This window comes from Panthera onca, chromosome A3 (assembly GCF_046562875.1).
Source record: "Panthera onca isolate mPanOnc1 chromosome A3, mPanOnc1 haplotype 2, whole genome shotgun sequence".
NCBI classification, from domain to species: Eukaryota; Metazoa; Chordata; class Mammalia; order Carnivora; family Felidae; genus Panthera; species Panthera onca.
In genome coordinates this window covers 29,749,138-29,763,327 of record NC_138341.1, presented here as the reverse complement: position 1 = coordinate 29,763,327, position 14,190 = coordinate 29,749,138, and the positions used below count along the sequence as shown (strand labels likewise).

General features: G+C 44.3%; 1 protein-coding gene across 3 annotated transcripts in view; it reads right to left on the bottom strand.

Annotated features, from left to right (window-relative positions):
• The window catches only part of CRIM1 (cysteine rich transmembrane BMP regulator 1), a 189,419-nt gene that overhangs the window by 65,831 nt on the left and 109,398 nt on the right, over positions 1-14,190 (bottom strand). For all 3 annotated transcript variants that reach the window (XM_060652408.3, XM_060652438.3, XM_060652428.3), the window contains exons 6-7: positions 7,085-7,267; positions 4,215-4,412 (exon numbers count right to left, since the gene is read on the bottom strand). In XM_060652408.3, coding sequence (XP_060508391.2) covers positions 4,215-4,412; positions 7,085-7,267 — 381 coding nt within the window. The remainder of the gene's footprint in view (positions 1-4,214; positions 4,413-7,084; positions 7,268-14,190) is intronic.

The following is a 14,190-nucleotide window of genomic DNA, read 5'->3' as shown; positions in this document are numbered from 1 at the left end:
TGAACCATGAGATCACCACCTGTGCTGGAGCCAAGAGTCGGAGCCCCCCAGGTGCCCCTCAAATATAAGCATTCTAACATTGCTCTTTCTTCATCTGCTCAGGGTCAGCATGTGAGGCTCTGGTTACAGAAATCTCTACCAGGGTCTGCCCACAGTCTTCCTCCTTCCTTAGCTCAGGAGGAGGTCTGTAAGAGGAGTTTGCTTGACTTCCTACTCCAGGCTCTTGCTCCCTCCCTGCCTCACTCGCTCATCATTTATTCATTAACAATTTCTGAGCACCTACTTACGTGTCAGGTGCTGTCTTTTGGATTTACAAAATATGATAAATTCCCGGCTCGTTGGGGAGTAGCCTCTTTCAGGCTACTCGTGGACCTGGAGCGCCGTGTGCTGTCTCAGAGGCAGCACTCCTGAGTGGTCCAGAGCCAGGGCTCTGGGAACACACTGGCCGGCCAGTTTCGAGCTCTACGACCTTGGGCGAGTCACATGACCTCTAACTATGGGTTCTGTGATGATTAGGATGGGGCTAGCAGAGGGAAGTTGTGAGAATCAAAGGAGCTGATGCCCTTAAAACAGGCTGTCTTTGTCGGTGTGCAAGAAATGTTAGCCACTGTCATTAAGGGCTATAAATGAGAGGACACAAACGGTGCCAGATGCCGAGGAAGCCCTCACTCTGCCACCTTTTCTGTTTTCAGTGTTTAAGGAGATAAGGACACATCTTCCATCTGTACGCTTAAATTGCATTGCAAACGTCGTACGCTATTCCATTCTCTTCTATCCTAGCTCTTTAACAAGGGCGAGAAAACTAAAATCATGTGATTGAAGAATAAGAGGAAAGGGGGAGAAAAGCCAGTAGAGCAAAACCTGAGAATACAGTCAGTTACAGACTCACACAATGGGATGGCTTATCTGTATACCTGAATTGGGTGTTGACAATAACTTGGTAAGACTCAATCACGAGAGTACTTAAGTGCCAATTTAAAAAGCACTTAGGTACTTGTGAATTGAGTTAGCTATCAAGTAACAGCCTAGTCTTGAAGGGCCCTAGTTCCCCTGTCCTCCAGGAGTAACCAAGCGCATGACATTGTCACTTGGAACGTACAGATCTCTAGTCACAACAATGTTTGTCCCAGCTGTAGGTCCTAATACCTAATACCATATGTGGTAGTCTAGTAATCTATTTAGAAAGAATCTCAAACCACAATCTCTGTGTGGGCTCTTTCATCTAATTTCAGGCTCTGAGTACCCTGGGACTGTAGCTAATAGGGTGAGGGCCAACATTTGTTATGCAATTGTGCACAGAGGAATTTACTGTGTACAAACTGCATAAATACCAGTGTTCCTGGTTTCTCCAAGCAATCGTGGCTGATTATTACACATTAACACCTTCCCTTTTTCTTATTTCATCTAATCTTTTCGCTATTCTGAGATCACTTGAAATTCTGTTTAAATATGCTGCTGAAAAAAATTGTTTTCAAATAGTTCCGGAGACTTTCTCAGGTCCTATAAACTAAGCAATAAGTTTCATTTGCCTTATATTGTTTTATAAGTTTATTATTATTAATATGTAACCTTCTGGTACTCAGTCTTAAAGTTGCATGCTCTTTTTTGATCCCATAACAAAAAGAATCTGTCTGTCTTCCTACTACACCTTAAAAGGAAAGTTACTGGACAGCAAGCATAATCTTATATGAAACTCACTACTTAAGTTAAAAACAAGAAACTCAACATAACCAATCAAGTTCTCTGAGGACTAGAAAATGGAGCATGGTGAAGGCTGGATGCAGAGAGAAAAGTGCTGCAAGGAGAAACCAAGGAATTGAGGGCAGCAAAGCTTAGAACTTGAAATCAAGGTGCTGAGTTCTGGGAAGGAGACTGTCTGGACATGAGACTTGGGAAGGAAATCTGTTGTAACTGTCAAAGGCATCCTTCTCCTGCCCCCCACCCCTGCCCGAGCTCCTCAAACCAGGGCAGGGGAGGGGGGCAGGCGGGACAGGGTGGGGTAGGAGGGGGGTAGGTGGGTAGGTCCAGAAACACCCGGAGTAGATTTCAAACCACAAATGACCTCCTCCTCTGTCACCCCACTCCCCCTGACATCGGGCCAAGAGGCAGAGATGAAGAGAGACGAATAAGAAAAGTGGCAATAGGGGTGTGAGTAAACAGACGACATCTGGGGGCGTGGGAAAAATGATGGAACGTAGCCGAATCTGACAGGACTGCTGTGTATCCCATCACTGCTACATAACGGCAACTGACCTTGGAGGGAATTACCGAAATCTCACTCAACCTTAATTTCTGCAGCTTTAAAACAGGATGATGTGGCCTTCAGCACAGTGTTGCGTGTGCATTAGACGACATCAGGTACTTACCGCACAGTACCTAAATACGGGCATGCCTTTTCTCCTGGTTTTGTATAAAACAGTCTAAAATATTTTCTTTGACCTTAACGAGGAGTTGTCTCTCATTTATCTTTGTGTCCAGTGCCGCATTTGGACAATCAGAAGTTCTTAGTAAATTTTTTGGAATTAACAGCTGATCAAAACTATCACTCTTTTCTCAAACAGTGGAAGGTTAGATCACACCTCCACAGAGATGTGAGAACAAACTCTAACATTCATTCCCTCTCCAAACATCTACATGCTGTACAAATAAATCAGTCCTTTTCACACACACACAGATATTCCCAGTCACTAACAGTTTCCCTTCTCTGTCACTATGGTAGGTATGCTAATGAATGCAAAAGGGTCTGTCTTCCCTTCATTTCCTTTTAGACGAAAGACCCTATTTTTTTTGTTGTTGTTTGTTTAAGAAGCTTTTTAGTCTTATTTTCAATTTATAATTCAGGACTCACGAAGTTAAAGGATTAGTATTTGTTAATATATTTAGGCTTTAAATTTCTCTCAATGTTACAACGTACATATATGTACTTAAGGATTTCAAGTCAACAGTGGACTGTCCCAAATTCTCAGGGAAAGATCTTCCCACCTCTGTTTCAGCCAGGTGCCTTTTCTCACAAAGCCAAACCATATACCATCACACGTATTTCCGTCCACTCCTTTTTCCGGTGCTGAAACACTGCCTTCAGGGGATGGGAGGAGTGTATGTGTGAGGGGTGGGTGATTTCCACAAAACTGGTCATCTGGAAGCTATAAACTTTTGGAGTGTGGCAGCTGCATTCTGAGCAGAATAATGGCGAGGGAACTGGTGATGTCAATAGACCCAGAGTCCTCCCCTTAAATGTTTGTATGATTTTTAAGTTCTTTATAATTCTAAGCCCTCAGAGGTTAATAAAGCTGGTCAGGCAAACTCTGAAGTCTGAGTTTCTTACAATCTGGGTAGAAGCAAAAGACTTCTTGATACAGGACTTAGTCAACTTAACTGAATTTCTGAAAAGACCTGTCAGTTCCTTAATAGCTGTTTTAAAAAATTCTAGAAGGATCCATCTTCAACATGATCCACTTTAGTTCATTTTACTATGCAAATGTGCTTCTTAATGATGGATTCTCTCTATTGGATCTGTCAGTATAAATATTTGCTCTCTTGTCTGTACTAACAGACACAGACAGAGGATTAAAGCTACCTTAAGGGTGCAGAGAACCTTCCCAGGACAGGGGAAATGGACTGGAATAGGGTTTGGGGAAAGACCGTCCCAGAATGCCTCGGGCTCCTCTCCATTAAACAGGAAGAGTGAATGCAGGCAGCCAAGACCAAAGTCAAAGCCTCAGGATACTAGAAGCAGAATGGATGCTCAGAAGGAAGGCAGTGAGGAATGCAAGTTGCCTTTGATGGTTCCAGGCTTTCCTTCTAGCCATCAGGACTCCTGGGCTCATGGAAGCATCATAACTCAAACACACTATGCTTGAGTCACGGGTCTTATCTCCCATTCTGTTTTATTGCGTTGACCTTTGGATGGCTAATTAGGCTTGAAGTGAACTGAACTGAAATGTATATATTCTTATATTGTAAAGAATTGAGATAAGCATATTTGCAGCAGTAAAAAAAGAGAGACCAGGCCATTCTCATTGCAAGTTTGCAACACTTGCCCCCAAATGATTAGTTTGGGCCCGTAGGGGGGAAAAAAAAATTCATCTGCAACTGGTAACAGCATGAAGTAGACATTACGCCCGAGGAAATAAAAAACAAACAAGAACATACTGGCAGAAGCTGACCCAACTGGAGGCATCCGCCAGGGACTCAGCAGAATCAACAAGGCTTACCTTCGCACACAGGGCAACACTCGCCGGGCACTTTGACGGGGTTCATGCAGCTCTGCCCGCAGGCTGTCGCCACGCAGTGGGGCTCCCCATTGATGCACTGGCAGAACGTGCAGTCGTCTTCCCGCCACCGGTCTCCGTGAGCGCGGATCTGACCGCTGGCGTAGCAGCCGGCAGGATTATTAAAAGGATACACTGGATCTAAATCAAAATGTGAGCTCAGAGTGAGATGGAGGGCATTCTAAATCTTATCCCTGCCTGCACCTGGAGACATTTTTCCCAGGTGCTAGTCATCAGCAGTTCTTTTCCAGCTGTGATCGGCAGAAGCTCGGGCTGCATAAGGGGTCTCCAGGGGGGACATGCAAAAGCAGCTGTCCTACTGAGTTCATGTCCACCCATCCTGACACTGCAGACAGGGCAGGGGATCTGTGGTGTAAAAACCAACGTGCAGGTGTTACCACTACATAAAGTTCCAAAACTCGGTGGGCAGAGCTGGGGGTTGGTGACTGCAAAACATAGGTCCATTTTAGGCTCTGACAAGGTCTTCTGAGTTGTCAGCTTTTAATCATACTTCAATTTCATCACCTGTAGAGTGGGGGAAATAATGCCCCTGTCCAACTCAGAGTGATGCCGTGACTTCTAGGATGGACTGAAGTCTATCTCGGGGTGCCTGGAGGTCCACGTGGACAACAGTGAGGAGGACAGCAGGAATTTGCTGTGGCCTTGTTTGAGATGAGGCTGGTTTAGACATACAGTGGGTGGCTGTTTGTGCCCTGGAGGAAAGGCTATGAACTTAGGCTATTTTTCTCCCCGTGAGCTGGGTGGCCAAGCAGCAGCCGAGGATGGGGAACAAAAGTAGCCAAGGCTACTGTTAAAAACTAAAAAATGTTTTCTGAGGTTACTGACCAGGACATAAACACTGCACACAACAAAATCCCCAACTACTATCATAATGAGAGCAACCAGATAAACCACTCAATCTTCTTTTTCAGAAACACGTAAAACCTGGCTTCAAAAAGTAAGGGCTGCTGAGTGGGGAGGAAAGACCAGGCACTCATGAGTTTGGTCCTCTTTAGTCTAAAGAGGTAACAGGACGTTATAAGAAAGTCAGAACGCCAAAAGTTAAAATCATGCAGTCACAGCTTTAGAAAGTCAGCCTGCCAGAAAGGGAAGCAGCCAAGAGACCTGAGCTAGATAAGACTTTATAAATTTCTTCATAAAAAATATTACACTGCATACTTCATTTCTACTCTGAGCCTGGATCTGAATTCCAGGAAGTGAGACATAACCGGATCTGCGCCCAGACCTCTCATTATGATTATTACACAGAGGTTCCTATCTGTGTTTTTACACTACCAACTGCTATGTAGTTTGAGAAACTATTACAAACTGGGGCCAGCTAGGGAACAAATCATTTGGGAAGGTTAAAAGTTTGACGTGACTTTTTAAAAAAATTAATCCACAACGACACTTCTAAAAAGTGAACCACCTTTCTGTTATGTCGGCTAAAATAATTGCTAAGACGGGAAAGAATTTCCCTGGTATAAACAATTGTTCAATGTTAGGAATGTAGTTTGTATACTTTAAACATTTTCAGATCTCCAATATTATGTGGTAAATATAGCTCAGACACTGAACAGGACCGTAGGAAGACAGAAAAAGGTACAGAATGTGGCGTGGCATTCTGTCCTCTGTTTCCTGTGCACAGATAAAGGCAGGGTGGACTTTAAGTTGTTTTTTTTTTTAACGTTTATTTTTTATTTTTGAGAGAGAGAGAGATAGGGTGCACAGCGGGGGAGGGGCAGGAGAGAGGGAGACACAGAATCTGAAGCAGGCACCAGGCTCTGAGCTGCCAGCACAGAGCTCAACGTGGGGCTCGAACTCATGAACCATGAGATCATGCCCGAACTGAAGTCAGACACTCAACCGACTGAGCCACCCAGGCACCCCAAAGGCAGGGTGGACTTTAGACGCAAGATGGAAACGTCTGATTCCAGACTGAGGGTCTGTGACCCCGTCAGTCCAGACAAGAAGGCCCACGTCACCTTGGGCCAGAGTGATGTGTTCACACCAGAGACACAATCAGGTATGGGGGTATCATAAACTTAGACAAATGACTCTACCTTTTTGAACTTCAGTTTCCTAAACCTTAAAATGTGCAGGCCATAGTGAATGGATATTCAGAATCATTATTCTGAAATGTTCACTATTTACAAATAGCAGAGGTGGGAGAGTAAAGCCTGTTGGAGAAATATGAAACTATTACTTCTTAGAGGGATGAAGGGATACAGAGAAAGCAGACCCTGAGAGCCTTCTGCCCAGGGCCATACCTGACACTTGGCTGGGCTTCAGCTGGTGTCACCACCATGCCACACAGCCCCTCTCTCACCAAATACACATTTTCAAGGAGTAGAGTCCTGACCCGACCTGCAGGGCTGTGGGTGTGGAAAGGAGACAGGGCAAGCTCCCCTCTGAGCTGACTGGCTGAGATGGTCAATGATCAGGGCTGGCTTGTTCCAGCTGAATAATCTGAGGAAAGCAGGGGGTGAACTCTGACGTCCCCAGATCTTGCTGAGGAACTTCTGGAATCAAGGGAGGGGGGGGGGAATGGATAGCACTTCCGGGAAATCTCATGTCGACCTGTGTAGAGAGGTGGCCCACTTTCTACACCCAGGGCATAACTTCCCTTGGGGAGACATCTCATGCACTCCTCCTGACATGATCAAAGTCCTGAAAGATGGGCCATGATGTCACAAAAAGGGAACTTCTTCAATTTTCTTCTATTTTTGGGTGAGACTGAATTGTGTTGATTTTGATATTAAAAGTCTGAGCCATGTATATGCTTATTAACCTTAATGAGCACTTTCTCTTACCCTCACACACTGGGCAGCACTCTCCTTCGGGCACATAGTACCTCTCGCAGTTCAGCTCACCACACTGGGCAGTGAAGCAGATGGAAACACCCCCTTGGCATCGACAGAACCGACAGTTGTCCATTCGAAACATATCTCCATCATTATATTCCACGTTATTGAAGACACAGGCTGGCTTTGTTTCTGAAAGGAGTTAAAGCAAACAAGGCATATTCAAAGTCATTTCTGGGTGGTGCCTTTTGTTCTTCAATCAGCCTCTAGAAAATTCTGACAGAACGTTAGAATTTGATAGAAATTTACCAAATTGATATAATTTGTACAATGAAAACAGTAAGGCAATGCAAAATACAATTAAACAAAGTCAGTTATCTTCCTGCCCCAAGGAACTGAAATTCTCCTGAACAAAAATCTACACCGACTTACCCCTACTCCAAACAAACAAAGGTAACCATCTGAGCACGAAACTCACATATCTGATATGTGCTTTAAAGACATTATGTGTGTTTTGCTAAAGAATTCTCTGCGTCAAATAAACGATCTTGCCTCCACATTAGGCTCTGCTCTGCCTCAAAAACAATTTACTTAAGGTCTTTTGGAGGTGATGTTCTTGTGTTCTTTCAGTGTTCGCTCCTAAATTATTTCTTCTATCTGGGTTAATAATCCATAGTTTTAATAGTACCTGGACTTTAACAAAACACCATTCCCTTTCTTGGAAACAACCTAAATGTCTATGAACTGATGTTATGAGAAAACAAAATGTGGTATATCCATACAATGAAATACTTCTTGGCCATAAAATGTATGAAGTTTTGATACATGGTATAATATTAATGAACCTTGAAAAAATTACACTAATTAAAGGAAGCCATTAAAAAAAAACCCCATATATTATATGATTCTATTTATATGAAATGCCCATAATAGGGACATCTATGGAGACAAAAATTGGATTAGTTGTTGCCTAGGTGTGGGGGTGCTGGGGGCAAATGGGGAGTGACTGCTAATGAGCTGGGAAGTTTGGCGGGGTCGGGGGTGGGGGGGAGACTAATGAGTATAGTAAAATTGATCGTGATGATTCCACAACTCTGTGAATATTCTAAAAACCACTGAACTGTGTAACTTGGTAAACTGCATGATATGTGTCTCAATGAAGCTGGCAACATAAAAATATTCCCAAATTGAAGAAAGTTCTCCTAGGCTGAAGAACCCTGTTTAATAAGGTGGGGAAAGCTAGATTATGATACAAGCATCGTTCATGGGCTCCTCTGAGCCAACATCATTTGATATGTCACCTTGCATGTTTGAAACTTTTAAAGAGACTTTCACCGCATTTTAATTTGAATGTATTTGCACCTGGTTTATACCTAAGGACAATGACTTTCTCATTCGAGTTTATAATAGTGCAGTGGAGAAGACAGAGCAAGTGCTAATATCCATTTCTTTGATTAGGAGAATGAAACTTAAAGAGATTAGGTGACCTGCCTAAAGTCACTTGACTGGTGTGAGGCCGGCTGTGCATCTGTGTTTACACAGGCAGCAAAAGTGCAGGTCTGAACCGAGTCCCTACTGCTGGCTGTATATATGATTTCTTTTTCCAGAAAACTAATATTGTGTTACAAAGTATCATCTCATTATAGCTCAGAATTCTTCTATATGCTTTCAGCCAACATACTAATCGGAGCAGGGAATAGAAGGAACTGGGCAGTGAGACCACAAGTTCCAAAGTGTAGAAAACGGGAGCGCTCTTGCAAATCAAACTTGCATGCTGTGCAGTGAGGTAAAATACTGTAACAAAATGCTGAGCACCCATTCAAAATGAAGGGACAAAAGTATAAACCCATCAATATGAATTACTTGGTTACATTAATCAGCCAAATCCACCATCTGCGTGAAGCTACAAATCTTGGTACAAGATTTGAAGTAAGTGAGGAGGGAAGAGTCTGGTTATGAATAATGCCGCTCCAGATGAACCAGTATTTTTGGTAGGGTGTGCAGAAGCTTAAGCGGGCGGGGACGGGGTTGATGAAGGATCTGGCAGTTAGGGTTCACTAGCTTAATGCACAGAGAACAAGGGGGGGTGGGATCTAGAGAGACGGGGAGTCCCCCAAACACAGCCTAGAAAACATAATGAGTTCTCTAGGATAAACACCCCACCCCCAGCCCCACCGGCTGCACGCGCACGCGCGTGCGCGCGCACACACACACACACACACACACACACACACACACGCACGTCCCATAATGAAATCCCCATAATGAAATCCCTATTTGATGCTGAGAGAAATTTATAGACGCTCTTCAGAAAAAAATACAAATAAGAAGGATGGCAGTGATCTTTGAAGAGCAGTGACCAATTACTTCCTCACCTGTAGGGGATATAAATGTGATCCTCGGAAGCGTGTGGAGATTACCACTACCTCTGTAAGGAACAATTTAAGTGGTTGTGGAAATGAAAAATAGTACAAAGAAATAATTTACTATGGAATTTATAGTTCTCAATGCAGAGATGCATAAAAGTGTCTTGTCAGTGATTTTTTGTGTGTGTGTTGTTTCATGTCTGCCCAATTAAATTTTATATTTCTTAGTTATGGAATCTTCTCTTTTCTCTTTAATATAGTCCAGAACTCCTGAAAAAAAAAAAAAAACCCAACAAAACCTGATAGTTGGTTAATAACCTTTACTGCCTGCCAAATTACAGTGATTGGCAGATGGTGATAGGTATATAATTTTAGTGAAAGAGAAGACTAAAATGTAGAACTTTTATATCAAATGTGAAAGTGGAAGAAAAGTCCAAATAGATACACTTCTGTTGCTTTTTCCCTTCAATCTCTCAGTAGGAAAAGGCTAATATCTTGCCTCTGGTCTCATTTCCCTGGCGGTGAGCTGTGTAGGAAGGCCAGTGGGTGGACCGCAGAAGCCAAAAGAGAGACAACCACACGTCAGGAAACATCTGAAAATCTCTCCATATGTCAACAGCAAACTGATGGCCCACAAAGACAGGGTACATGGGGTTCTACAATACTGAAGGGAGAAAACCCTTTTCCATTGGGGGAAGACGTGTATGTGCCAGAGCAGGATAAGGAAAAGGGAACCACCCTCATAAGGGAGTGCAAAAGGTAGGATCATCACTCTTAAGGAAGAGCAGCTTGAGAAGGCCCCAGGAACACAATGGGTGCTCAATAAGTGCCTAGTAAGTGAAATACTTATTCTCTGAATTACAGTAGAAGTAGATATTATACCTCTAGAAACATTACTGAGCATTACTGCTATACAGACAGTGGGTTCTCAATAGATGTTGTGTATTCATTTCAACTAAAAGACTGCAGGTCTGAGTTTTCTAGACCCAAATTTTACACAAAAAGCAAGCCAACTCTGGGGATGGCTCTCCCACGACTGGTCAATTTTACGGTTTACTGCCTGATGCTGGCAGAGGCAGCTACTGGCTATGACACTCAAACCAAGATACTCTATTTTATTCAGATACGCACATACGACTGATCATATATCTGAGCAACCTTCCATATTCTATGCTTGAGATTTCAAACCCAAACTCCTCTAAGCATGAGGTGGGGAGGGGGAGGGTGCTCGTGTAAGACGATGGAGTGCATTACAGCAAAATGGAGAACACGCACTCATCAAAAAGAAGCAGAGGCCACCGCTCAGTTCCAGCTGACTGAAGATAAAACTTCTGTCTGTGGGCCCGAGCAGGCACAGAGCTGCTTCTTGAAGGAGACTTGAGATTACTCCAGGCCTGGCTGTGGGTCATAGTTCCAGGTGATGAACTTGATGACTTCTAAGTTTCCATCAAAGGAGCTCAATCATACCACCTGTTCCTTTGGTTTCTAAACAGGGCTCTTGTTCACCTAACACCTCATAAGTCTTACTTTTGGCTCTCATCAGAGAAGGCGTCACAAACTGTCTCGATCTGGTTTGCAACTGTCTAGTCCCACCACCGAAACCGAACCGAATCAAAGAGAATGTTTGTGAAGAATGTTCTCTCCATCTATTCATCCAGGCTGATGTTTTCAAAACTTAGGAGTTTGCAAATTCTCTGTGAATATTTTCCATCTTGTGTTTTTACTTTAATACTTAATCTTAAAACACACACACACACACACACACACACACACACACACACACACGGATCACCTAGATGGCAGCTTAGGAAACTGAGTGGTGACATGCTGTCTCCATTTCCATACGTGGGGTTAGGTAACATTCAACCCACTGTCCCCTCAACTGGGGTTTCTAGAACTATTCCTACATTGTTGGGGGGGGCGGTTCTCAAAATCTGGGAGGCAATGCTCCAGACATCTAGATTCCAGCTGTGTGCCAAACTCATCTCTGAGAACTGCTTTCGCTGAGTTGCATTTGAATATGTGGCTTTTGCTCTGTGTTGAGAAGAGCTGTCGCAGGAAACCCGTGTCTGTATTGGTGGTGTGAACGGGACTGAGGACGTGACCTACTGCATCAGCCAGTGCCTTTCAAATTTCCAGGTGAGAAGAGAGTTGCCCCCTCCAGTAGGTTCTTTCCTCTGAAAATAAGACCTGCGTATCTAACTCTATCTCCTTTTTTTCCACTTTGACGGCCAGGAAGTTGGGAGCCTTGCTAATGTTTAACCCTGGCAATTATGCAGACAGACACTTACAGCCTGCACACCTGCGGGCGCTTTCTTCTTTTCGGTTTTCACTTTCAGCATTTGCATACAACTTTATGGTTCTCTCTTTTCTCATTAGTATTTTCGTGTTATGGCTTTTGTTCTTGCTATGAAGGTGCCTGAAATCCTTTGTGGATAAGCAAAGCTTTATATAAATATAAATAGACCTCTGCTGTTCTAAGTGGTGACAAGGAGTGTTTGATATGTGATATCCTCTAATGATGGCCTTATGACAACAGTAAGATTTTCCCAGGGCGCTGGGGGTGGGGCCAAACACACACACACACACATGCACGTATCTGCGTGTGTGCATGTATGTATGTACACCTTAAAAGAGGTAAAATACAGACTTTTAAATGTTATTGTGTAAGCTTATGAATCTTCCCAGCATTAAGGTTTCTAGCCTCATCTACAACTGGACTAAGACAGTAATAGAGACGCCATAACAGGACAATGAACAAAAAAGCAGAGATCACCCAGGTTTGTGGTGGCAGGCAAGCGTCACCCCCTGAAACACTGAGCGTGTTTTGTCATCTCTGCATTGTCTCGTGGCAGATGGCAAGTCCTATTCCTGGAATGACAGCTCTACAAACAGCGAGGCTATAAACGAGAGCGGGCCCCAAAGATCCATCCGCAGCCGCTGAGGTGGGGGGCGGCCATTAGCCGTCTGGTCACAGCACACTAGGTAAGATGGAAGCTTAATGTCCTGATAAGAAAGACACGACGCTGGATCTCTACAACTGAGATGCAAGGAAAGAAGAAAGGCACTCCTCTTCCTCGCCCAGAGGACACGACAGCAAATGGTATTTCCAGGGGACAAATGACTTAAGATTAACGTCCAGGGAGGGCAGTGAAAGATGGAGGGTCCCCACAAAGGAACCCCTCTCTGGGCTGGTATTTAACAGCCACCTCTGGAGGGAACTGATATGACCCGAATCTGCTCGCTCACTCCCCCAAGACAACCTGGACACCCACAGACACAAGGACAGACCCTCTGCAGGTTCAGGCTGGAGAATGAGAGACAGACATGAGAGGACTGGCCGAGTGAGGAGTCCTAGAAGGAAGCACATTTGAGATGCTAGGAGCCCAGGGTGAGGAGTATTTGTGCCAAATGGCAGAAGAGTTAAATACTCGCAAAATGTCCCCTATGATACGTAGCAGTACCAGAGAAGAGGCTTTGCGGTTTGCTGGTGTTTAACACACACGACTAGAAGTGAGGAGAAGCACTGAGAAGAGGCTGCTTTCTCCACATGGAGCTTTTTCTACACCTGTGCTTGGATTCGTGAGGTCTGTGAGCCAGGAAGCTCATCTCGCCTTCTCTATCCCCTTGGAACGTCCAGACCTGGGTCTGTGGGTGTGAACGGGAGGTAACAGGCAAAATAAAGACTATTTATTGCAAGTGCTTCACAAGGGGAACCTCATTTAAGTGACTGTTATTCACTCCACTTGACAGATGTGGAAACTGAGGCCCAGGGAGACCAAGCGATGCTCAAAGTTACACAGCCGGTAACTGGTGGAACCAATTCTCAAACCAAGGTCGTATGGCTCCAGTCCACGTTCTGTCAACCACGAAGCCTGACGCCAAGCGTCTACTCAAAGCAAAACAAACAAAACAACAGGCGGCCACTGGACTGAAAACCAAAGGACGCAAGGACTCAATTTTAATACAACCTTTTCATATGGGGAAGGGCAGGCTTGAGGGAGGGCAGACATTCTTCTGAACTCTGATTTCTTAGAGGCAGCAGTTAATAGGGGGGTTTCTGCAAGTGCGATTTTGTTGTTTTTGTCCACATGCGCCTTCATTTTCCTCGTGTCTAGGCACTGACTGAATAGTGCTAGCACGGCTGACATTTCACTTGCTTGACTTTTATTCTTTGTTTTCCTTCTAAAAAATCTGAGGCAAGGGCATGTCTTAGGTTCTCCTCCCTTTCTAGCATCTAAATTCAATAAACACCATGTCACCAAACACCAAGCCCTGTCATGAAAGGTGAAAAGGAGAAGTGGATTCTATTTGAAGGAATCTTGTGACTGCAGAATCCTTTTTCAGGGCCATAAGGCTCGAATCAAAAGCGGCCAATAAGAATGACCTAGCACCGGTCAAAGCCGTGCTCTCTACGTAGGAAAATACTCGACTTGAGGAACGATGCCTTTTCTGCGTCAAGTTGTGGTGGCTTCAATGTGGCATCGGTTACACAGACTAGCTCCTGACAGCAGTGGTAGTGTGGTCACAGCTTCCGCGATCCTTTTCCTGGCTCCTCACGTTTCTGCACTACCGAAATACAGCCGAATGTGACAGCTACAGACAATCTGTGCTTCCACTTTCAAAATTCTCTTTCTGATGGACGGAATGAGGATCCCCTTCTCCTGACTCCCTGTGCTGCTCTGAGAGATCCCAAGCCGACCTTCCTCCTGAGTGAGTGGCATGGAGTCCCTGAATGTATGCCCCGCC